We start from the raw sequence: 24,749 nt of genomic DNA, 5'->3' as shown, positions 1-24,749 counted from the left end.
AGGCGGTTTTATGTGTATGTGAGCAACCGAGTACAACGTATTCGAAGGTCTTCTCATCCAGACCAATAGCACTATGTGCCAACAGACCAGAATCCAGCAGACCATGCAACCCGTTTTGTTTCTGCATCATGTTTACAGAGCACCAATTGGCTAAGTGGACCCAAATTTCTGCTTAAGTCAGAAGCAGGTACCTCACAAGGTTGTTATGACCTTGTTGATCCCAGCTCAGACCCAAACCTTCGTCCTCTTGTGTCCACTTTAAGCACAACGACATCATCTAAACAGCTTGGTTCCAAACGATTTACCAAATTCTCATCCTGGAAGTCTTTAACTGGTGCAGTTACTCGTCTTATTCATGTAGCACATAGCTTCCAGAGAAGAGTGAAGAGAAGCAGTTCTTGTAGAGGCTGGCATAACTGTAAGGCAGAATTCACAGTGGAGGAATGCGATAAGGCTCCAGCCACCATCATTCGGACAGTACAAGAAGAAGTTTACAGCCAAGAGATCAAATGCATACAAAAGCAAGAAAAGATTCCAAAGAGTAGACCGCTTTGTATTCTGGATCCTTTCATTGATGCACAAGGTCTTCTGAGAGTTGGAGGGCGTCTTCACAAGTCAAACCTTACTCAAGGTGAGAAAACTCCTTTAATAATTCCTGGCAAGCATCACATAGCCATCTTGATTGTTAGGCACTACCACGAGCATGTTCACCATCAAGGACGTCACTTTACTGAAGGAGCTGTTAGGTCAGCTGGTTTTTGGATAGTTGGTGGAAAGCAAAGAGTGAGAAGTGTGATTCACCAGTGTGTAACTTGTAGGCAACTCAGAGCTCCATTCAGTGTTCAAAAAATGGCAAGCCTTCCAGCAGACCGTCTTTCAACAGATCCTCCCTTTACCAATGTTGGACTGGACGTGTTTGGTCCTTGGAGTGTTTCCTCACGACGGACAAGAGGAGGGTTTTTGCACAGCAAGAGGTGGGCCGTAATTTTTACATGTATGAGTGTGAGAGCTGTTCATATTGAAGTCATAGAATCGCTTGACACATCCAGCTTCATCAATGCCTTTAGACGGTTTATTGCTGTCCGTGGACCTGTTAGAAATATCCGTTCAGATCACGGCACAAACTTTGTCGGTGCATGCAAAGACTTAAAGATACCTTCAAATCTGGATCTCAAATCTGTAAAGACATATCTGTCAGACCTAGGTTGCACTTGGACATTTAATCCTCCACATGCTTCCCATTTTGGTGGATCATGGGAAAGAATGATCGGGCTTGCAAGAAAAATTCTCGACTCCATGTTTTTCCAGTTGAAAGACAAGCTTACTCATGAAGTGCTAGTGACCTTCATGGCAGAGGTAGCAGCTATTATCAATGCCAGGCCTCTTGTTCCCTTGACAACGGACCCTGAGGAGTCATTTATACTTACACCAGCAGCTCTTCTCACACAAAAGGTGAATTCTGTTACTGCACCAGCAGGAGAGTTTGGAGCTTCAGACCTTTACAAGCGCCAGTGGCGGCAAGTTCAACATCTCTCCAATACATTTTGGGATAGATGGCGGAAACAATTTTTGCCAACCCTACAAGCACGCAAAAAATGGCAGTCTGTTCACACAAATGTCCAACAAGGCAGTGTTGTTCTCCTTAAAAACAGTCAAGTACCACAAAATCAATGGCCCCTTGCACTGGTAACACAGACTTTTCCTAGTCAAGACGGGAAGGTGCATCAGGTTGAGGTCAAGGTCATCAAACCCGAAGGGTCTGCCCTTTTTTTTAGGCCTGTTACAGAGATTGTACTTCTACTTTCTCCAGATTCTAATATTAATGAATCCTAATTATTAAGTGATGTGTAACCCGCATCAGACGGGGAGTGTTTTGTCACTGTTGTATATAATTGAGTAGTGGCCCCTTTAAGAAAAGTGTAAGTAGGGAGTTGTCATGTGACCTGTATTGAGAGGCAGTCAAGCAGAGACAGAGAGTAGCGTGTTCGGCTTTCCTTGCAGTGAAATGCGATATTTGAGTACTTCTTGCTTGTAGTAGCATCGTGGGTATGTGTTTATTGTTTTCCTACATGTGTTTTGAAATAATTGACAGCACTTAATTTAAGTGTTAAGTTCTTTTCTAAAAATAATATTTCTGACTAGGTTGCTTTGCTAACATATTGTTGCATTAGCATTTTTTTTGCAGTTCATAGAGTGCTAACACTACATGTACAACAGTGCAAAAAATAAGGTTTTGGTAACTGTCTGTTAAATGTTAGTGAATATGTTATATTTGAAAAAGTGCTACAGTTAAAATAAGAACATTTAATTTATTTCTTTGAGCATTTGTTTAGCTGTGCATTTTACACAGAAGTTTAATTGGATTATTCTTTTGTACTTTTAAACATTTCAGTTTCACCTTTCTTGTTAATGTCAATAAACCTGTGGACAAGGAGAGTCTCGTCTTCAGAGTCTTGATGTTAGGAAAGTGTTTATCTGGCTGTCAAGTTATATGCAGGACATATACCGAGGGCAGCACACAGTGTCTTTCCACTTGGGAGGTTCTCCAGCATACTATTTTTGTCATGTCAGATTGCTGAACATGAGTCCTCATCTGTTAAATTCATAATAAAAAAAAATTTTTTTTTAGCCCACATTTAATCAAAAAAAGTTTGATTGTTCTTGTTCTTAAATTTATTTTGAAGTAAATTAAATAATAGTTAAAGTAGTAAAATAGTTTATAGGTTTAAATAGTTAATATATATAAAATAAAATATTAAGATGGGGAATAGTAAAATGGGAATGTTTAATGTCATGTGGGCATTATAAGTGTCATGTTGGACAGACGGCAGACGCAGATGCAGGGTCAAATAAGGAGGATTTATTAAAGTAACTTATAACACAACAAACAAAATAAAAACTAAAGACACCTTTACTCCTGGGGGAAGGAAACAGAGTCATAAGCATACAAACATCTTAACAAACACACAGGTGCACAACAGTGAACAGACAAAGGGCTACGGGCTCGGCTCGTATATATAGAGACACAGGGGTGGACACAGGTGAACTTGGTTTAGTGATTATACAGATACAGGGGAACAAGTACACACGTAGACACACTAGGGGGGGACAAAGCTGCGGTTAGTAATCCGGTGACTCAGATCTTTTTCCCCCGGACTGAGGTGATACAGATGTTACAATAAGATTTGTATTGAAAAAATCTAAATGAAAAGTGGCAGTTGGCACGCCTTAAAATAGATGCAGGATTATTTTTATTATCTAAATAAAAATGCTTTATTAATTGTGGGCTATTTTTGTTTACTTACAATATTTGTTACTTTAATCAAAATAAGGTTTGGGCTCGGATTGAGCCAACATCGTAATTCTTTTCTTTAATTTCCTTTGTAGTCTAATCAGCGCTTTTCGAGAGCAAGAAGGAATTTTGTTGTCCTAAATAATATTTATGCGGTATAATCAGGGCCTTTTATTCCTATTTATTGTAGGTTGTTTCTGTTTTAGTGTTACTGTGTGTTATTTACATGTCAGACAACATTCGAATGCAAATAATTCACTCCTCCCCAGGTGTGAATTAACTGTTCTGACCAAAAAAAAAAAAAAACCTACACGCGTAGCTTTTCTACTTACACATGATAACATCTAATGGCTTACTGTGTTAACGTTTACCTTGTTAAAATTCAATCCTAATAAGATTAAGTCTAATTTAAATTTTAAATTTGTACTGTACTTTAAGTACTTTGATTATGAATTTGTTTAACTACAATGTTTCACTTGTTTTATTTGCTACTATGTGCAGCTCTAAAGGAGCTGCGGCTCATTAATCCTGCAGACAATGAACTGATGCTTAAGGCGTCAGTCTATAGTTATATAGCGCCAGTAAGCGGTATAAGGCAGCAAACACACAAACCCAAATGCTGCCGCCGTGAGGCGCGGCGGTAAAACTAGAATACTGCTCGATTACCATCTGTAGGTCACTTAATTTATTTAGGATTTTAGAGAACTCTAGCTTTTGATTCTCTGTCAATGGGTCCTTTAAAAGATTGTTTAGTTGTAAAATAGTATCAGCTTCTAAAATTCTATAGAAATTCTAAAGAATTTCCTTACTTCGTATTTTAAAATCTCCTAATTGGATCTATAAGCTTTCTGTAATTTGACTCTTCCCCAGTAAGACTGGACAATGTCCTTAATTTTTTTTCTTCACCATTTGTATTTAAGTAGAGAACTAATCAATTTCCAAAGTAAAGCTTTTGGAGCATTGAGTGCTACAGTTGGATATAGATTGACTAAAATACTGATGGCTTTATGGTCAGGCATAGAACTATTGAAAATATTAAAAGAGATTTTATTACTGCATGTTTTAGAAATCAGCCAGTAGTCAATTCTGAATTGATACCGATAAAGCATGTCATTCATTTTAATGTTAAAATCTCCACCTAAAATCAAAGAGGCAGTAGGTATTTACCTAATGCATATCTAAGTTTTTGATCTATCCTATCAAAGAGATTGCGGTTTTCTGCAACAGAGTTGTATCCATAGATAGTGTAATAATAATTAGTATATATATTGATTGATATGAACTACCATCAGCAGAAAGTGTCCTGAAGGATCAATACTGGTTTCCAAAATACTACCATTAAAGTTATACTTCATAATCCCTACTCCAGCAAAATGTTCTGTCCCATGTGATAACTATATATCGTTGCCCTACTGTGACCTCCAAAAATTGGTATCTTGAGATGTACAGTAGAGTGACTCTGCTGAAGGAAACAGAAATCTACTTTGTGCCTTTTAGAAAACAAAAACAAGGCTTTTCTTTTAACATAATTTTTTAATCCCTTGGGATTCAGAGAAAATAAAGATAAAGACATATAAAATAAAATAAGAACACCTAAAGAACAAGGTATAAAAACAAGATATTAACTTGAACAAAAGAACCCTCACTAGAATGACAGGTGAAATATGTAAGAATCGCCCAACTCTGCAACATAGAACAAGGAATCATAACAACATAAGTAAAGTCTTTATTATTTATTTTCTACCTCTTGGTCCCATTCTTTGTTTTTTCGTTCCCCTTTTCATCATTTGGATTTTGTGATTACTTCTTCCGAACACGCACACAGTCTCAAAGTCCACTAAGGATGGCTTTAAGTGAAAATTATAGTCATTGTTAAATCAATTTAAAAATAAATCAATAAAAACAACATTAATTGTCTTGAGAATTTAACATGTGAAATGTTAAAGACTAACCATTCTAACTGGAAATACATAGAAAATCAAGTAATAAAGAAGATTCTGGAGCCTACCCATTCTGGAGCCTACCCAAGAGTACCACGATGCATATCTGGTGTGCTGAGATGCTGATGAATATGTCACAATATCATTCAGTTTATCTAATCATTTGTAGAAATCCTTTTCCTGTCGATATAAGCAAAGGGGCCTCTGAATCCTGCTTTTTTACCCTCCTTTCTTGCTTGCACAACAAGTGGGCAAAGTTCGTTTCTGGCATCTTTGGTGCTCTGAGTTAAGTCTTCAAAGACCCAAATTTTTCTTTCTTTGAGAATGGTCGTGGTTCTGGCATTTCTCCAGATTTTATCTCGGACTTTGAGTGACAAACTATAAGATAATGTGACAGCTTGAGCACGCTCCCTTAGAGTGAGGACCCAGTGGGTGAGCGACATCAAGTTTTTTTGGAATTGGTCCGCTACCTCCGGAGATACTTTACTGAATGAGTCGATTACAATTACAATTGGTACAAATACCGGCCACTCGAAGATTCCACCTCCTTTTGTAATCATCCAGTATTTAGCATTTGTCATGTAACGTACAGTTTTCTTTTTGCAGTATTTCCACCTTGTTCTGTAATGCATTTACCTTGCTTAATAACTCTTCCACTTGATTGCTCGTAAAATCAAGGGCCTGCATCACACTGTTTAGCGAACTCGTGTTGTCCCTCACAGTCGCCTCAAGAGTTTGTATCTGATTTAGAATTTTCATTCGCATATTTTCAACATATTTTCAACATTAGTTGGAAAACTTCCAACAGTTGCGCATAGGAGACTGTCGGATTTTCTAAAGCCATTTTATCACTTGTTTTAGTTTTTTTGGAAGGTGGTTTAGGAGTTTCAGGTAAAGTAACTTCACATCCTGAGGCATCCAATGTATTAATCTTCGATTAATTATATATGGATGCAGAGCTTCGGCACCTAAATGTTACTTAGTTGCCATCTTGGCCCTTCCACAATGTCAATCTTCTGTTGTTGTAGCACATCTGCTTTAAGGTTGTTTAAAATTTAAATTAATTTAATTTTCAATTAAATTTTATTTACACAGTAAAACCTCTGATTATAAGTAACGTGGTTTGCGAAATGTCTGCAAGACGAGCAAAGATTTTAAATATATTTTGACTTGGAAAATGAACAAGTCTTGGTTTATGAGTAAAGAGTATCATGTATCATGCATACGCTTCTTGTTTTGACGCCAAGCATCACGTGATCACAACTGAGCCAATGGTGTTTTTCTCTCTTGTGCTGCGGAATTGTGGGTAATCGTCCTCCCTACTGGGTCTTAGTGCATGTCTCTCACTGGTATAATCAATATCCGTGCACTCTTGTACTGTTTACTATAACACTTTGACCACGTGTGTGCCCGTTAAACACATTTCATTTTGTGTTTGAAAGCGCATGAGTACAGCGCACGTGTGCGCATGTGTAAAGCAAAAGAAAGTCTCATTAGAGGTTAAAATCAGTTTTCTCTCTCTCTCTGTCGTTATGTGTGTGCGTGCATAATTCGACACTGTGCCAGTTTTACACACACACTCTTTTTCTCTCTCGCCTTTAGTGTGTGTGTGAAGCAGAGAGGGGTTGCTTCACTTACACACACAAACACACATGCACACACACACACACACACAGACACACACACATTAAAGGTGAGAGAGAGTGTGTGTAAACCGGCACAGTGTTAAATTATGCTCGCACACACACAACGCACACACTCTGCAGCGCAATAGAGAGAAAAAAAATACACACGCACACACTAATTGGGAGAAAGTGTGTGTAAACTGGCACAGTGTCAAATTATGCATGCGCACACACAACACACACACTCCGCAGCGCAAGAGAGAAAAAACACACATACAGCGTCTGTGCGCATAAACGGAAACACTTATCTGTCAAGGTTTAATTTTACTTTTTTTTTTTAGGTGAAGTGCAGGGTAATTTGCTTTATTTTTACTTTATATTTTGTGTTAATAATTTTTATGTATTTATTTTTTTGTGGGCTGTGGAACGAATAATTGTCATGATTCTTGTGTTGGGCTGTGGGTTTATAGCGAGGCATAGATGCAGAGAAGAGCGTGTAAATTTTTAAAAAATAAATAAACCAATAAGTTACGAAACAAAACGATAACAAAAAAGAAACAAACATGAACAAAGGATATAGGCTTTCTGCCAAAACATACATTAAACAAAACATTCTTAAACAGATATTCGTCTTAACAGAAACTCAAACCAGATGGGAGGTTAAACAGACTAGGTGCTCTAAACTAACAATGAACACTATACAGACTCGGCCCTTTAACCCTGGCTTGGAGCTTTAACACAGGTTTGGGGCTTTTACATAATTAGAACTAAAACAGACTTATAATTGAAACAAACTTGGAGCTTAAACAAACATGGGACCAAACATACTTGGGACCTAGACTACTAGCTGTTATGACACTAGCTGCTAAGCTGGATGGTAGCTAAACAGACTTGTTGGTAAACAGACTAGTAGCCAAACACGCAAGGGACTAAACACGCAAGGGACTAAACACGCAAGGGACTAAACACGCAAGGGACTAAACACGCAAGGGACTAAACACGCAAGGGACTTGACTAGGCCCACGAGCAGTTACGCACACTAGCTGCTAAGCTGATGGTACCTAACTAGATTAGTTGCTAAACCGATTAGTAGCCAAACATACAAGGGAGTAAACATACAAGAGGCTAAACATACAATGAGCTAAACCAGTTAATAGCTAATCGGGTTTGTATCTAAACAGGTTGGTATCTAAGCGGGTTAGTATCTAAGCAGGGAAGTATCTAAGCGGAGGAAGTAACTAAGCGGGTTAGTATCTGTTAGTATCTGTTAGTATCTGTTAGTATCTAAACGGGTTAGTAGCTAATTAAACTAGAAATTAAACAAACCAGAAACGAAACAAACTTGGAGAATCCATACCTGGAGAAACACAACCTAAGACACACACACACATACACTAGCTGAATTAACAAAACAGATTTAAGATAGTAAGACGGTACAAAACTTAATCAAACAGTGCATACTCAAGTGAATGGGTACAAACTTAACATGACAAGCTTCATAAAACAAATACCAAAAAGACAAAACCAACAAAACAAATGCCAACTTAACACAACAAATGCAAGACACTGTCTAACAAACAAGACTACTTATAAGGAAACTAATGAGCTCCCTTGGTTCAGGTGAGCGCTGCGAGGTGCATCATGGGAAACTGAGTTCAGAAACAAAACTACACAAACACACATACAATGTCTTTGGGTGCACAGCGTCCTCTAGGGATGATCCCTTACAATAATTTGATTTTCCATTATTTCCTATGGGAACAATTGCTTTGATTTACAAGTGTTTTGGATTACGCAGTGATGAAATGTTACAAGCTCAGTCATCTTTAACTCTTTATCATGACAGCAGTATTACTCGGGCTAAAGAAAGGAGATGATATTTGGGCCCAATTTCTTTATATTGAACTGGAGAAAATTTTTCAATTCAATTTATTTGTATAGCGTTTTTAACAATTGCCATTTTCACAAAGCAGCTTTACACAATTAAAAGAACTATTTAAGTTTGTATGGAATTTGAATGTGTATGAATCAAAAATGGTCAGATAGTCCCTGGTGAGCAAGCCGAGGGCGACAGTGACAAGGAAAAACTCCCTGAGATGGTAGTAGTAAGAAACCTTGAGAACCAGACTCAACAGGCAACCCATCCTCATTTGGGTGAAACAGAAAGCAGAAATTGACCTGCTTTCATACTGTGTGTTAGTTGGCAGGCAGTTTAGCATAACAGTTGATGTTAATTAATGTTAATATGGAGTCCAGTTAGTTATTAAAAACTTAGGTAGACTTGTATGAAGTTCCAGTCCTGAACCATCGAACGGTCAAGTCCTCAGAGAAACAGCTGCGAACACCAGTCGAGGCCAGAACCGTCTTCTAGGTAGGGAGAACCATCCATAGACACAAGACGCATCCCAAAGAAACACACAGGGCATCCATGTGACGAGATCTCCAACCAGAAGCGGGGCACCAGGATGGTTCAGACAGGTCTGGAGGGCAGAGGGAGTCTCGATCACTGGCAGCTCAGGAACGACATGTGTAGCTCGACAGAGAGAGGGAAGGAGAGAGAGGGGGAGAGAGGGAAGAGAAAAGAGCAGGAGAGAGAGCAGAAGAGAAGAGATAACAGTTAGGTCTGGTGACAGTCATATAATGTATAATGTAAATGTATATTTACTGTAGGGTGCAAGCAGAGACTCCGGCAGGACTAACTATGACAGCATAACTTAAAGGGAGAGCCGGAAGGAGAAACAGACATGAGGGCTCCCTGCGATGTAAAACAACCAATCACCTTACCGTCAACAAACCTGAGTGATCAATGAGAGTGGGGAGGACAGCATCTAAAAATACACCATAATACTCTACGTCCTTGAGTTCCCCAGATCTGCTCCTTTACCTTAGGCAAATCTATGTAAAAAATGCTTGATTAAATAAATAGATTTTTAGCCTGGACTTAAACACTGAGACTGTGTCTGAGTTTCGGACACTATCTGGAAGACTATTCCATAATTAGGGGGCTTTTAGGAAACCCATAATTTTATGCCCAATATTTATAATTTTATTATTAAAAAAGTTCATGAAGTCCTTACTATTACTCGATGTTGTGGAGATTTCTGCAGTGGTCTTATTTCTGGTTGTCGACTCTAAATATTCAGTCGCCTGATCGAGTTCTGTGGGGTCAGACGGTGATCTAATCAAAGTTGGTAACTCTGGGAGATTACTGATAAAACTCTGTGTGGTAGTTGATGTGAATGTACGTTTAGAACGGTAGCACGGCGCTGTGCGTACTTTATTACTATGACACACTTGAATTGAAACAAGATAGTAATCTGATATAACTTCAGAAAATGGATTAAAAAATTTCTTATACTTAATCTGAAGAATATTATTAAATCTAGTGTGACCTGCTTTATGAGTGGGTCCTACTACACACTGATTTACTTCTACTGAGTCCAGTATGGACACAAATGCTCTACGCACAGGGTCTTCTGGATTCTCAAAATGAATATTAAAATCTCCAGCAATTAACACTTTGTCTACAGAAACGACTAGGTTTGAGAGGAAATCTGCAAATTCACTAAAAAAATTAGAGTACGGCCCTGGAGGTCTGTAAATGACAATTAGTGGAATCGACTGAGCTGACTTAATATTTGTAGCTACATTCGTTATGTTACTATAGAGAATTTCAAATGAATAAAATTTGTTGCCGTGTTTTTGTATAATAGTCAAATTATCATTGTGAATAACTGCGACATCTCCTCCTCTACCAGTTAACCGAGGCTGGTGTATGTAGTTGTATCCAGGAGGACTAGCTTCATTTAGAGCTACATAGTCATCCTGTTTAATCCAGGTTTCTATTAAACAGAGTATATCAAATTCCTGATCCGTGATAATTTCATTAACTATAACTGCTTTAGATGTGAGAGATCTAATATTTAACAGTCCTAGCTTCAGATTAGAGGTGCCGGCTGCGCATTCAGTGTAAAACCGAGTTTGTGGTATCTATGTTAATTAAATTACTAAAACAGACTTTCTGGGTCTTTCTACATTTTTGCTCAACTCTGGGAACAGACACAGTCTCAATACAGTGAACCCTGAGTGACGACTCTATGCAGCTAGCAGATGGTTGGTTTAGCCTGTCTGTCTGCTCCCTGGCCAATAACGCTGCTCTCACACTCTCTAACTCTAAAGTCTGGATGCGCTTCTCTAACGCTGATAGCTTCTCCGTCAGAGTGCTCACTAACACACACCTATCACAAGTAAAATTATCACTAATGACAGAGGAAGAATTTTTTAAACATCCTGCAGTCCACACGCTGAACGAGCTGAATATTATCAATTATATCGTACCTGAGTCGTAGTTTAGTTGTTCTCGGCTGAATTCCGTTTGTTGTTCTTAGAAGAAGAAACCCTCGCATGTTTTCCAAAAAGCGCAAAAAACGGGAAAAAAGGCGAAGCCAAATAGTATAAAGATGTAAAAACTAGTTGCTATTTATATTATTATTGTATAAATGTAAAAGCAATATACAGTGGAACCTCGGATTACGAGTAACGCGGTTTACGAGTGTTTCGCAAGACGAGCAACAATTTTTAATAATTTTTTACTTGAAAAACGAGCATTGTCTTAGTTAACGAGCACCGAGTATCATGTTTCACGCATGCGCTTCTTGTTTTAACAACGAGCGTTACATCATCACAAGTGAGCCAACGGTTTTTCTCTCTCTTGCAGCAGAATTTGTTTTATTTTTACTTTATATTTTGTATTAATTATATTTATGTATTTATTTTTTTGGGCTGTAGAACGAATAATTTAAGTTTCCATTATTTCCTATGGGTAAATAAAATTTGGTTTACGAGTGTTTTGGAATACGAGCCTGCTTCCGGAACGAATTAAGCTCGTAATCCGAGGTTCCACTGTAATTTAAACGCTGATACAAACACAAAACTTTCGCGGCAACAATACGAAAACAGAAAGTTACGTCACCAACAGCGAAAAAAAGCTGTAGTAATATCGGAGGGGAAAGTGTGGGCACACAATCACTGGGGAGAAAAAACACAAACCTGAAGAAACACATTAAGGCATACAATAAAAATCTTAAAGTAGGCTTACAGCCTCTTTAGTAGTAGTTATGTTTTGTTATATGTGATTTGTATAATGTGTATTTTATTATAATTCTTTTTTTATTGTATTTTGTAGCCTAAGCTAATTAAGGCTATTAAGGCTATCGTTACAACCGTCCAAGTACAAAATTCATATTCTTTTTTTCTTCTTCTATTTTTAAATGTTTCATTTGAATTTTTTTTTGGGGGGGGGGTTCCAATTTTCTCCCTAATTTAGTCGTGGCCAACTACTACCACACAGTCGGGAGGGCGAAGACTATCCTGTGTTTCCTCCGAACCGCGTGACGTCAGCCGACCGCATCTTTTCGAACTGCTTGCTCACGCACCATTAGGGGCGGAGAAACACACTCGGAGGAAAGCGCTAGCCGCTCCTTCCGCGTGCACGAGCTCACAGACGCCCCTGATTGGCTGTAGAGCCGTGATTAATGTGGGAGCACAAGTACCTATCATCCCTCCCCACTGAGAGAGCTCGGCCAATCAGCTCTCTCTAGGTCTCCGGCTGTGAGAGGAAAACAGCATCACCCGGGGTTCGAACCAGCGATCTCATTTGAATTGTTAAATAAGGAAAAATAAATAAATAATCAAAATTTGGAAATTCGGTTGTCTCATTTTACTGTGCACCTGTATTACCATCAGTATTGAAGTTGAAACAAGTACTTTCAAGTTGATGCATACAGTATTTTCAGTTTCATTATGTTCCAATGTAAACAGTGTATTGTTTTGTAGTTAAAAAAAAAAAAAAAGTATTGGACATGAAGCAGTTGTAGTGATGGTTAAAAATAAATATCATTAGCTGAAAACATCAGATGAAAAAATACATTTAAAAAAATATTTAGTAAATAACTAAAAAAAAGATTTTGGCTAGACTATATTGACAATTGGGTTAATTAATAGTAATCTTTATAATTGCTAAAATGTTATGTTTTTATTAGACTAAAATGCTTAATGTTTTCTTTGACTTTAACTAGACTAAAATGCCCAGACTAAACAAAAATAATAAGATTGAATAAATATGATAAAAACTTATACGGACATTTATCCCGGGACTAAGACTAAGATTAAAAAAAAAAAAAAATGGCTGAAAAAATTAACACTACTCCCGATTTTGATGATTGACTTCAGTAGGTCATGTTGATCACATCTACATGCCGAAGAGTATTAAGTAACTGTTATGTGTTTGGCTAATAAGAAATTTGTGTCATCAAGCATTTAAACCTAATGAAGTGGTCAGTGAGTGTATTAACTAAATAATACATACAGGTATGATGTTCATTTTTATTGAGATGCAGGGCAATTCTCCATAATTTTGGTGCTGGAGGAAAACATTGTCACATCATTTCTGGTACATTGTTAAAAATGTTGAATAGTCAGCATGTCCAGACAACTTGTAGCTGTTATGATTATTTATAACGATGATCTCCTAATAGCATATTTTACACTTTGATATTGTTTGTTTGCACATTCAGCTACAGAAACCTGGCTACAGAGCATGAGACTTTAATGCAAAAGTATCTCCATCTGCTCCAAATTGTGGAGACCGAGAAAACTGTTGCCAAGCAACTTCGACAACAGATAGAGGATGGAGAGATTGAGATTGAACGGTTAAAATCTGAGGTAAGATTCATTTAATATCCAATGACGTGTAATGATCATGCAATAGTAAAGAAAAAAAGCTGTTTTCCTTTTACCTTTCATAAGCAACATATTTTACTGATATTCTTAGCAACTGTGTGGATTGTTCTAAATAAAAAAGCATTTGTATCTTTTTGCATTGTTATAGGAGCCTTTGCATCTTAGAACCATACACTCAAACTACCATACAGTGCAACTGAAAAAAAAACAAAATCCCTCCAATATATCAGGGCTCTTTAGTATGTAATTTATAAACCAGATTAAAAAAATCACTTCACTTTAAAGTGCAAATGTGGTGATCTGCATGAATTGCAATAAATATTAATTTATATATTATTTAAATATTTATCCAACTCCTGTGAATGTGTGCATTTCTGTACTGAAACATGATAAAATGGTTTGCTTTCATATAGTCAGTATATGAGAACTCTGATTTCTGATTGAGGCTTGCATTTTAAGCAGCACACCTGAATGATGATGAAATACATTTTACTTTAACTGAGAATGTGCTGATGACAATAAATATACTACATCATGGTTTCAGATCAGAAGGTGTTGATCAGTCTTCAAAAGCAGCAGTGAATATTGACAATTGTAGCATAAATGCAAGTTTTATATGAATCACACATAAATATGTAGAATCTTTGTGTTTGCAGCAGCATTAAAATTACTAAGTGGTCCAGTCAAAACATGTTACAGAATGACAGCACCCCTGTGCACAAAGTACGGTGCAAAAGGGTGGTGTGCAAGAATTTAAATGGCCCGAACAAAGCCTTGATCTCAATCAACATTAACACTTTTGGGATGAACAGGAATGTCAACTGCATTCCAGGCCTTCTCACCTGATAGCAAAATCTGACCTCAATAATTCTCTTGGTAAAAGGCCACTTTCCAATATTTATGAGAAAGTCTTCTCAGAAGAGTGGATGTTATTGTAAGAGCAAAGTAGGGATAAGACATTCCGAAAGCCCATATGGATGGTCAGATGTCCACAAGATTTTGTCCATAATATATAATTTACAGTATAACTTACAGTTATAAATACTTAAATAAATGGTTTATGGGTGTAGGCTAGAGATATTATACAGTATATCAAACTTGATTTTTTACAACATTCTATTTTGACTTGCATTTCAAGTGTTAATTCAATTCTGCAATTCACAGTGAGTATAGGGACTTATTGACCCCCTTTAAAATAATCACGATTTGTTGCTTTGCAGCCTGAAATAAAGGCCAACACAGTTTTTCTTTTTTACAGCTGCTTTTCCTCAGTGCAGTTTTTAACATCTAAGTAAAATGTTTAAGTAAAAATCATCAGTAATTTAGAAAAAGGATCAACCCCTCAAAAAAATTCCTGTAAACTTAATCAGGTGAAGCTAATCACCTTCTCAATGGCACACGAAACATCACTTGCACATCTAGATTTGGAATATTTGTCAGCGCTTCTTTCAATTTGGTGTTGACCGTTTGTGGCCGACCTGTGTCATCTTTAAGTCATTCCACAGATTTTTAATGGGGTTGAATTCTAGGTTCTGTCTAGGCCATGCAATGCCATCTTTACTTTGAATATGGCGTTATTTGTATGTGACGAGGTTATTCAATACAAATAATTATACAATACAAATAATTTTATATAAACATATAAAGTGATATAAATTTAATATGTATGTATTAAATAAATCATCCATAACCACTTGTGTTGCTGTGATAATTTCCTTTCACATAAGCCTCCTCGTCGGTGTTTAGGATGATTATTTTAATTTGTGCCATGGATGATGCACATACATGGGTCTAGGACAAATAGTACGGGACTATTAACGTGCCAAAGTTTGTACAGAAGAAGTATTAAAAAAAAAAAATGAAAAAGAAGCCTTATTAGCAAGATATTACAAATGATGCTTTTCTTCACAAGCACCACTAGTAATATTAAATCGACCAGCTGCATACCGCACACAATCTATCACAACTTCCAACAAGATTTCCTATTTTAGGAATGTTGATAAATAATTATTTCCACTCTCACTCTGAGAATTTTTGGTCACTTAGGAGTGATTTCCCACTCTTAGATGCTTAGGAATCACAATCAAAGTTAATTTAGGACAAAAATTATTCCTAGCTTAGAGTAGTTCAGTGGTTTTCAAACATTTTCTGTCATTCCCCACTTAAAGGGGTGGGTGAATTTTCAAGCCCCACTTGTCAACAAAATGATAACGTAATCAGCAAAGTTTACTATTTATTGAAATATCAATTTCTAAACCAATAAGATCAAATAACACCAAGTTCAAAACAGATAAAATACACGTGCAATTGTTATAACAGGCTTACTTCGTCATTTATCTAGAGCTTTATTTCAAAGAAGTCGAGTGGCTTATTAACATGACTGGGGTGTGTTGTCTCTAAGTGTCTTCCTACTTTGTTCAGTCTCATGCTGTCTGCTGCCAGCGGTTTAAGACACAAAACACACACAGGTCCCTCCTCTGCCCCACTATCCCCACCATGAATCCAAGCGCAAAATAGGTTTCATCATATTTTCCTTTCGGCTGGCTTTTTGGATGATTAGGCTGATAGTGCTGAATTGCCTGCTTTTTTGTGGTCCATGTAACAAATGTATCCATTGACGTTATTATGCTCACTACAGTACGCTACTGACCCGGTTTGTGATCGCGGTAAAGTTAGTTTAATATTCGCATCTCCGAATTCAATAGCTGCGTAAATAAACCCGCAAATAAGATACACACATATATTTCCTTTTTACATTGTCTTGAAGCTACATCCGTCTTAAATTATATATGTTTAAAAGCATAAACACCATTATTCTCTACGGCGCAACAGATAATTTAGGGATCATCGCAAAATGCCGCACACCAACAAAAAGCGTAGAACGATATTGATCTTACCTTCTGTTCAGCGCCTGAAGGATCAAAAAGCAACTTTGTTGCCACACTGGAAACTAGAAATGCCAGACTAGTACTGCCAGATAAAATAGTAATAAAAAAAAAAAAAAAATACATAAACATTGGAATAAATGAAATTACATACATAATACGGAATGAAAAAATAAATGTTTCCTTTATTCCTATTGCCATCTCAGGGAGTTTTTCCTTGCCACTGTCGCCGTCACCCTTGGCTTGAGACATTTCATTCATTCATCTCATTATTATCTAGACAAATTTTTCTCACACATACACAATTTATTATTATTTTTTTTATAAATAATTTATTATTTTACCTTCATTTTTTTTAAGCTGCTTTGAGACAATGACCATTGTTAAAAGCACTATATAAATAAAATTGAATTTAATTTCATTGAATTATATATTATTCCTCTGCAATTAACATGCCAACGTTAAACCGTTATTGTTGCACTATGGTTCCACTTTTTCTCTGGTTATTTTAATTTACTTGTATTAATGATCCATTTCTTTGCGTGCGATTGTTTAGTTTTGAGTGTCCGATCTTTATTGTCAATAAAGAAAATCATGGATTAGAATATGTACTTTTTTATTATTTTCCACTAATTCCCTCCCGTTCATTGCACCCCACCTGTCATGTCTGTATTCCCCACTTGTGGGGCGCGCCCCACACTATTCATGAAGTTTCCTAGGACTGATCCTGATGCCATTTTGGTCTTATTTCAGGAGTAGGACTAAGAAATATTTATCAAAGGTCCTAAACTAGAACATCATAAAGGACACATTTGGACAAAAATGGAATACCTTTTTTTTTTAAACATTGCATGCGATATGTAACTGGTACATTAATGCTGTCTCTGCAGGTGACTGATACTGTACGGTTTTTCAGTAACACCGAAGATGCATCTTGGAAACAATGACACAGAAAACAAGCTGCATTCATGGAATTGTGGGCATCATCCATGGCAAACACATTAAAATAATAATATTTTTATATATACATTTTATTTACTTTAAATTTATGCGCAATTCCTACGAGTGATTCTGAGATACTTAGTAAATATGGGCCCAGATGTCTCATTATAAGAGTGGATTTCACAAAGGGAAAAGTACAGTAGATGCAATTTTATGCATACAATATACATTATTGTAAATATAATGAAAAGCTCAGACCAATAAAAAATCTTGATACCAGCATTTACCATGATTTTTGTTTCAGCAGAAAAAAGCAGGTAAGATTCGGGAATGAATACTCCCAGATACATGAGAAGTATTTGTAGCCCAGTCCTCTTTTAACATTATTATCTACAGTATGACATGCTTCAGCAAATAAGTAAAGAAGTTGGTAAATCGTTATACTGTATGTGGATGACAGGGGTTAGGGGTCTTGACATAATATATTTACAAACAAAAATGCAAGCAGCAATGCAGATGTGGCCAATAAGAGAATTTTTTTCCTGTGGAATTTTTCGAAGTGCAGCTGAATCTCGCAAGTGCCGCTGAATCACGCAAGCACCATATAAGATTTTAAATATATATGCTTCATAGTATATCTGCCAGATGGCGCATGGAAGGACTTTATCTAAAAGCCTTCCCAGCTTTTCATTCGGATTGTTAAATATACTTATACTATAGATACGTAGGTTACATTTTAAAAGTATCTGAGTAATTACAGTCTTATGCAAAAGTTTGGGCACCCCTTTATAAATAACAGATTTTGGTGATTTTTAAATTGAAAAGACATTAACACAGTCTCTCTTGGAAATGGAAAAATGCACAATATTTTCAGCAAACATTAACTTATGTCATAAATTGAACAAAAATAAAAAGATTATTATGGCACTGTGCAAAAGTTTTTGCACAGTAAGAGTTCCAGAGTCTCTAATATTCTCTTTTTTTTTTAAGGTTTTAAACCTTAATCAGCTCATTAGATCTGATTCATGACAACAGCTGTCATTATTAAATGCCATTTTTAAAGCTTTACAAATACTTTGATGGTTCAAACCTTGAAGCATGCAAAAGAACATCAACAAAAGCCTTTGGCCACAATTAGCAAAGGTATGTTTGGAGAAAACATAGTTTGCCAACTGTTAAGCATAGGGGTGGATTTATTATGCTTTGGGGTTGTGTTGCAGCCAGTGGCACAGGAAATATTGCATGGGTGGAGAGAAGAATGGATTCCAATAAATACCAGCAAATTCTGGAAACAAACATCACATCATCTGTAAAGAAGCTGAAAACATGATGGCGTTTACAACAGGACAATGACCCTAACCAAACCTCGAAATCCACTATGGAATACCTCAAAAGACACAAGCAAGGTTTTGGAATGGCCATTACAGTCCTCTAATTTAAATATCACTAAAAAATTTGAGCTGTGCAAAAAAAAAAGAGCTGTGCATGCAAGGTGACCAAAGAATATTACAGAACTAGAAGCCTTTTGTAAGGAAAAGTGGGAGAAAATCCCAATTACAAGAATTGAAATACTTTTAGCTGGCTATAAAAAGCATTTGCAAGCTGTGATATCTGCCAAAGGGAGGTGCTACTAAGTACTGATAATGTTTTTTTTTTTCTCTTTGTTTAATTTATGACATAGTTACGTTTTATGCATCTATGTTTGCTAAAAATATTGTGCATTTTTTTTCCAAGAAAGACATTGTTTACATCTTTTCAATTAAAAAAATTACCAAAACATTGACAGCTATTTCTACAAGTGCACATGTGTAAAGCAAACACAGCTATTTATTTATTTTGTATATTTAACTTTACAACCTTCAGTTGTTTGTTATATGAAAAAAATGTGCCTACCTGCTCACTACTTTTCTGTTCAAATCTAAAGAATTTGTGTGTACAAAAAATGAAATACAACAAAAAGGTTGTGTACAAGTTAACCTTAACCAATATTGTTTCCAATGCTAAAGCAAACATGAATTTTATTTTGGTTTATAATAGATCCTTCATGATTATTGTATGTATGGTATGTGGTTGTGAATTTATGACATGTGAAATCCTGCTCATAGAGATGCACCTTCACTTTGTAAAAGGCAGCGTTTATTTAGCAAGTATATATTTGTTCTATGTTATTTTACAGATTTTACATTTTGTCTATTTTGCAAAAGCTGCCCTTCTTTGTGATCTGAGTACATTATTACTGTTCCCCCAGAAATGCAACAAACTACAAAAATATGACAACGCGCTTCAATATGAGCCGCTTTTACTTAACATAACTTAAGGCCTTCCGCGCCGATCGGTGTATAGGGCAACGAGTATTCTCCATTGTGTTCGATCGACGGCCTCAGCTTCATCCCATATGAGGTCGATGACTCTCAGGTTGTTTGCAAAGGTTTGCCGCCAGTAAGTCCCTGGTCGCCCTTGTTTGCGTTTACCCCGGGTTGGCCGACAGTGCATCGCCATTTTGGGTGGCCGGTGGTTAGGTAGACGTAGGACATGGCCGGCGAAGCGAAATCTGCGTTCATTGACAGTTGCCGAAAGAAGTTGAGTGTTGGCTCGACTATAGACCTCTTCGTTCGTAATATGGTTTAGATAACTGATCCTCAATATGCGTCGCAGGCATCGCTGATGAAAAACGTCTAGCTTCCAGGTGACAGCCGCCGACATCTTCTACGTCTCACTCGCGTACGTCGCTGTGGGTGTTACGATGGAGTCGAGTAGATGGAGTTTGACTTGCATAGAAAGCGACAGGGAGTTCCAGATGGGCGGAGACATTGAAACGCGGCAGACACTTTGCCGATGCGACACGTGACTTGCGCGCCGTGTCCCCATCCACGCTGATTACACTACCAATGCAGGTGAATTCCATCACCTCTTCCATGCGATGGCCATTGAATGCTAAAAGTGCTGCATGACTAAACTCAATGCAAAAAACGGTGTTTATGCAGTAAACCCATGGGTGAACACGATGCTTTAAGAATTTAATTAAACACGAATATAAGTGCCATTTTAAGTCAAATCTAACATTTTAATGGTTAGTGATTGGTGCATGGACGTAGTATTTTTATGGTCATTCGTATTACCGTTGTTTTAGAGCTCTTTACTAAAGCATTCTCTAGTTAGTAAGTAAGTAAGTACAGTAAGCAAATAAAAGAGAAATGAATAAATAGCTTTAAATGGTACTTCAGCGTAGTAAAAGTACCCTAGCATGAGTTTATATATAATGAAAATATTATGTATAAAGAAAATCTAATTTATATATTTGTGTTTAATTAAATTCTTAACATTTTAATGGTTAGTGTAAATGGTTATCTTACACTATTTTTTGGGGAAGAGCTTGGCTTTTACTGGCTACTATACGCTGATCAGCAGTCGGCGCCGACCATTAATTAAAACTAATATTTAGGCCTAAAAAATATGCTTTAAAATCCATCTTAAATTCATGTGTATAAACCCGTGGCTCACACTTATATAGGCTACTCGATAGATACAGTAAACGTTGGCTTTTCCAACACGCCAGCGCGCTCGGATGTAAGCCGATTTATTCAAGTCATAATTAGAGAATATATAGAGAGATAAATAACATAGAGAAAGCATAATGTGACTGTCCATACAGTAAATAAAAAGAAATGTATAAAATCCAACTATTAAGTCTAATTTAATTGCTATCCATCTATTTAAACCTATCTATTTTAGGCATAGACATCCGCTCTGTCTTGTTAATTCATCTAAACCCCCTACAGTATTTGGCAACAGCGCACACAGTTTGATAAATTCACATCTACAGAAAGGTAAAAAGCGATTCCGCAGAATCTTCTGACACAGTGCTTGCTCTGAAGGACTATACTCGACAAGAATATAGAGGATAAGAATCATATTTATAATAAGATACTTAATTAAATAATATAATTATATCAAATAAGACCAAATTTCTCATTCACTGCTGAAGTAGTTAAATATTCTTATTCTGTAGGTAAGTAGTTTACATTTTAAAATACAATCGCTAGTGTGAAGTTATCAAACCGGTTTCGCTGATGGGGGAATTTGCAGAAATGGGGGGTTAAAAACGATTTAACAAGACCGAGCAGACGTCTCTGCCTAAAATGTATTTCGCCAGCAAAACATAAAAAAAAATTCTATATTTAATAAAACTTTATTGAAACAAAATTGTGTGTTCTCCTTATTTAATAACGCCTCTGGAACCAAACGTTGTGTGTATATGGAAAACAGTGAAACCTAAGCACAAACAGAAAGGACGAATAAAGGAATGTACGAAACATTAACACCTTTACCGTGTTCAAATGAATAAAGAGTGACTGCATTATGTTTCAAGACATCCTTAATTTACTTTTTTTTTTACTAATTATATTGTTAGGGGGTGCGGTGGAGATCCGCACCAAGAGATGTTTTACTGATTATAATAGCCCTGACGCAGGGCTTTAGAGGGGGTCAGTGAAATAGGAGTTGTTGTGAGAGCTTATGACAGACATGGGAAGACATTTTCGTTTGGAGATACCGTGGGATTATTAATTAATAAACTTAAGAAAACTGAAAACACAAAATAACCAGAGCCTTGTTTCTCGCCTGTGTCTTCTTTAGCGCGCTTTGACTTTGGCCCTGACACCTTTTACTGGTGCGACCGAATGATCACATGGAGTGTCGCAGTAACACGACCCGGCCCGTTCTGAACAGTTTATGCGCAGCTCTGCATAATATATGATGTATGATACATACATATCCACAAATACTTTAACAACATACACAGCATGAATTGCATTTTATATGAATGTTACATGAGACTTGAGATGCGTGCACAAACACTTACTTATATAATGTATTCACATACAAACACATACTGTATAGCTACACATAAAAAAATATAAATACATAAATACAACATAAATACAATTCCTTAAAAAAAAAGGCATGCTTAAACCAGTGGCTTGCACTCTTACCTTACGTTTACGTTTAGGTTTAATCAAATAAACACAACATACGGCAAATATATCATCTCAAAGCTAATTGACCTTTTATTAACAGATTGACATGTACATCAGCTGGATAACTAGCGAATGCTTTAGTAAAGGGCTCTAAAAGACGATGGAATATTACAGAACGTGCGAGTTAACGCCCATGCACCGATCACATACCATTAAAATGTTGGATTTTAATTAAAATAAAACACACACGTGTATCTCTCTCTCTCTCTCTCTCTCTCTCTCTCTCACACACACAAACAAAATATCTCTAAGTACGGTAAGTAGGCATGATAATAAATAATGAATTATCATTGTGTTACAGTGTGTACTGTATGCAGTAATTTGGTCATGTTAACCCCATGGTACCAATTAAATCAGACTTTATAAGTACTTTTTGGTTCAAACTTTTTATTGTGTAGTCATCATGACATATAAATTTAAGCGATTGTCCATTTTTAACAATATAAACATGCAAAAAACAATAAAGCAAGCATTAAGTACAATCAAACAAGAACCAACAACCACACCCCAAACATTGAGAAAAAAACAAACAAAAAAAAAACAACAATAATAAAAAAAATAATAATAATAATAACAAAACACACAAAAAAAAATAATAATAAATAAAAAAATAATTTTTTTTTTATAAATTAATAAATAAAAAAACTATTATAAAAAATAAAACATAATTACACTAAACAGAAGGCAGAATATTGAGAGATTTAAAATATGAAATAAATGATTGCCATTTTTTAAAAAAGCAACTACTCCCAGAGCATCTAATCTTTTCTAGTTTAAGAAAGAACATGGTATCTACGAGCCATTGAGACGCAGTAGGAGGCTTAGCAGATTTCCAGTGGATCAGAATACGGCGCCTAGCCATTAAAGAGGTAAATGCCAAAATATCGAGTTGTTTGGAACTAAACTGAGACCAGACGCGTGGAACCCCAAAAATTGCAATAGCAGGGCAAACATCAATATCAACCCGGAGCACCTTGGACATCACTGTAAAATAGTTCATCCAGTAAGCTTGCAGCTTAGAACAAGTGAAAAACATGTGACTTAAATTGCACTGAGATGCTTGACATCTGTCACATCTGTCCTCTACAGTCGAATATATTGTAGATAAGCGGGCCTTAGAGAAATGAATTCTATGTAGTACTTTAAATTGTATAAGGCTCAGACGAGCACATATTGTACTAGAACGTATTCTGTCCAATGCAGCGGTGTCAAGAACTAACCTGAGGTGACCAGAAGACTTAGCTTTAGCGGTTAGCCCTTTGTAGCGTGAATGGTAAACCCAAACGCGGAAGAACACGAGTAGGCAGGATAATCACGCTCTTTAATCTAAGGACTCTCACGAATGGGGAGCAAGGGAAAGACACAATCTAACCCGCGTCCTATAAATGCACACTCAATCAGAAAGCAAGACCAATAAAGTGAGTACTCACGATTCGACGAACGATTCCGACGAGACATGGGCCAAAACTCAATGACTGAGCAAGATGCTATGGTTTGTTTACTCCTTTTATACTTCCTGGTTCGCGACCGCTTCACTTCCGGGTCCTAGTGCCGGTCGGGTTTCGAGTGTGCATGACAGTACCCCCCTGTCCAGGACCGGCTCCAGACGGTCCTGAGGTGGAGGATACCCTGTGACGGTAGTCCCGGATGAGCTCGGGGTCGAGGATGAACCGTGCTGGAACCCAAGATCGCTTCTCGGGGCCGTAGCCTTCCCAATCGACCAGGTATTGGGTGCCTCTGCCCCGAGGGCGCAAATCAAGGATTCGTCGCACGGTGTAAGCGGGACCTCCGTCAATGATGCGGGGAGGAGGAGCAGGGGGGGTGGGTGGAATCATCGGTGAAGTGGTGAAGGGTTTCAGTTGAGAAACGTGGAATACTGGGTGGATCCGGAGCGCCGCAGGCAGCTGGAGCCGGTAGGTGACAGGGTTAATTCTCAGAGTGATGCGGTATGGACCGATGAATCTGGGTGATAGCTTTCGGGATTCTGTGTGCAGATGGAGGTTCTTAGTGGACAGCCATACCTTGTCACCTACTCTGTACAACCGTCCCGGAGGGTGTCGGCGGCGATGCTGGGCGACGTAGCTGGTGTTGGTGCGTTGGATGGCGAGGTTGGCTTGGTTCCATATCCGCCGACACCTACGGACCAACTGTTGGGCCGATGGTACGTCAACCTCCGGTTCTTGGTGGTCGAACATCGGAGGTTGGAAACCATAGCATACCTCAAATGGGCTTAGGTTCGTGGCAGAGGAGACGTGGAGATTGTGCGATAGCTCTGCCCATGTGAGGTA

At 37.3% G+C, this 24,749-nt stretch overlaps 1 protein-coding gene across 4 annotated transcripts in view; it reads left to right on the top strand.

Annotated features, from left to right (window-relative positions):
- The window catches only part of rasgrf1 (Ras protein specific guanine nucleotide releasing factor 1), a 560,812-nt gene that overhangs the window by 59,501 nt on the left and 476,562 nt on the right, over positions 1–24,749 (top strand). For all 4 annotated transcript variants that reach the window (XM_053500654.1, XM_053500653.1, XM_053500656.1 and 1 more), the window contains exon 3: positions 13,433–13,580. In XM_053500654.1, coding sequence (XP_053356629.1) covers positions 13,433–13,580 — 148 coding nt within the window. The remainder of the gene's footprint in view (positions 1–13,432; positions 13,581–24,749) is intronic.

The sequence above is a fragment of the Clarias gariepinus genome, chromosome 7, assembly GCF_024256425.1.
Source record: "Clarias gariepinus isolate MV-2021 ecotype Netherlands chromosome 7, CGAR_prim_01v2, whole genome shotgun sequence".
NCBI lineage: Eukaryota > Metazoa > Chordata > Actinopteri > Siluriformes > Clariidae > Clarias > Clarias gariepinus.
Note: the sequence above shows the minus strand (reverse complement) of the source record. Positions and strands in the feature narration are given on the sequence as shown.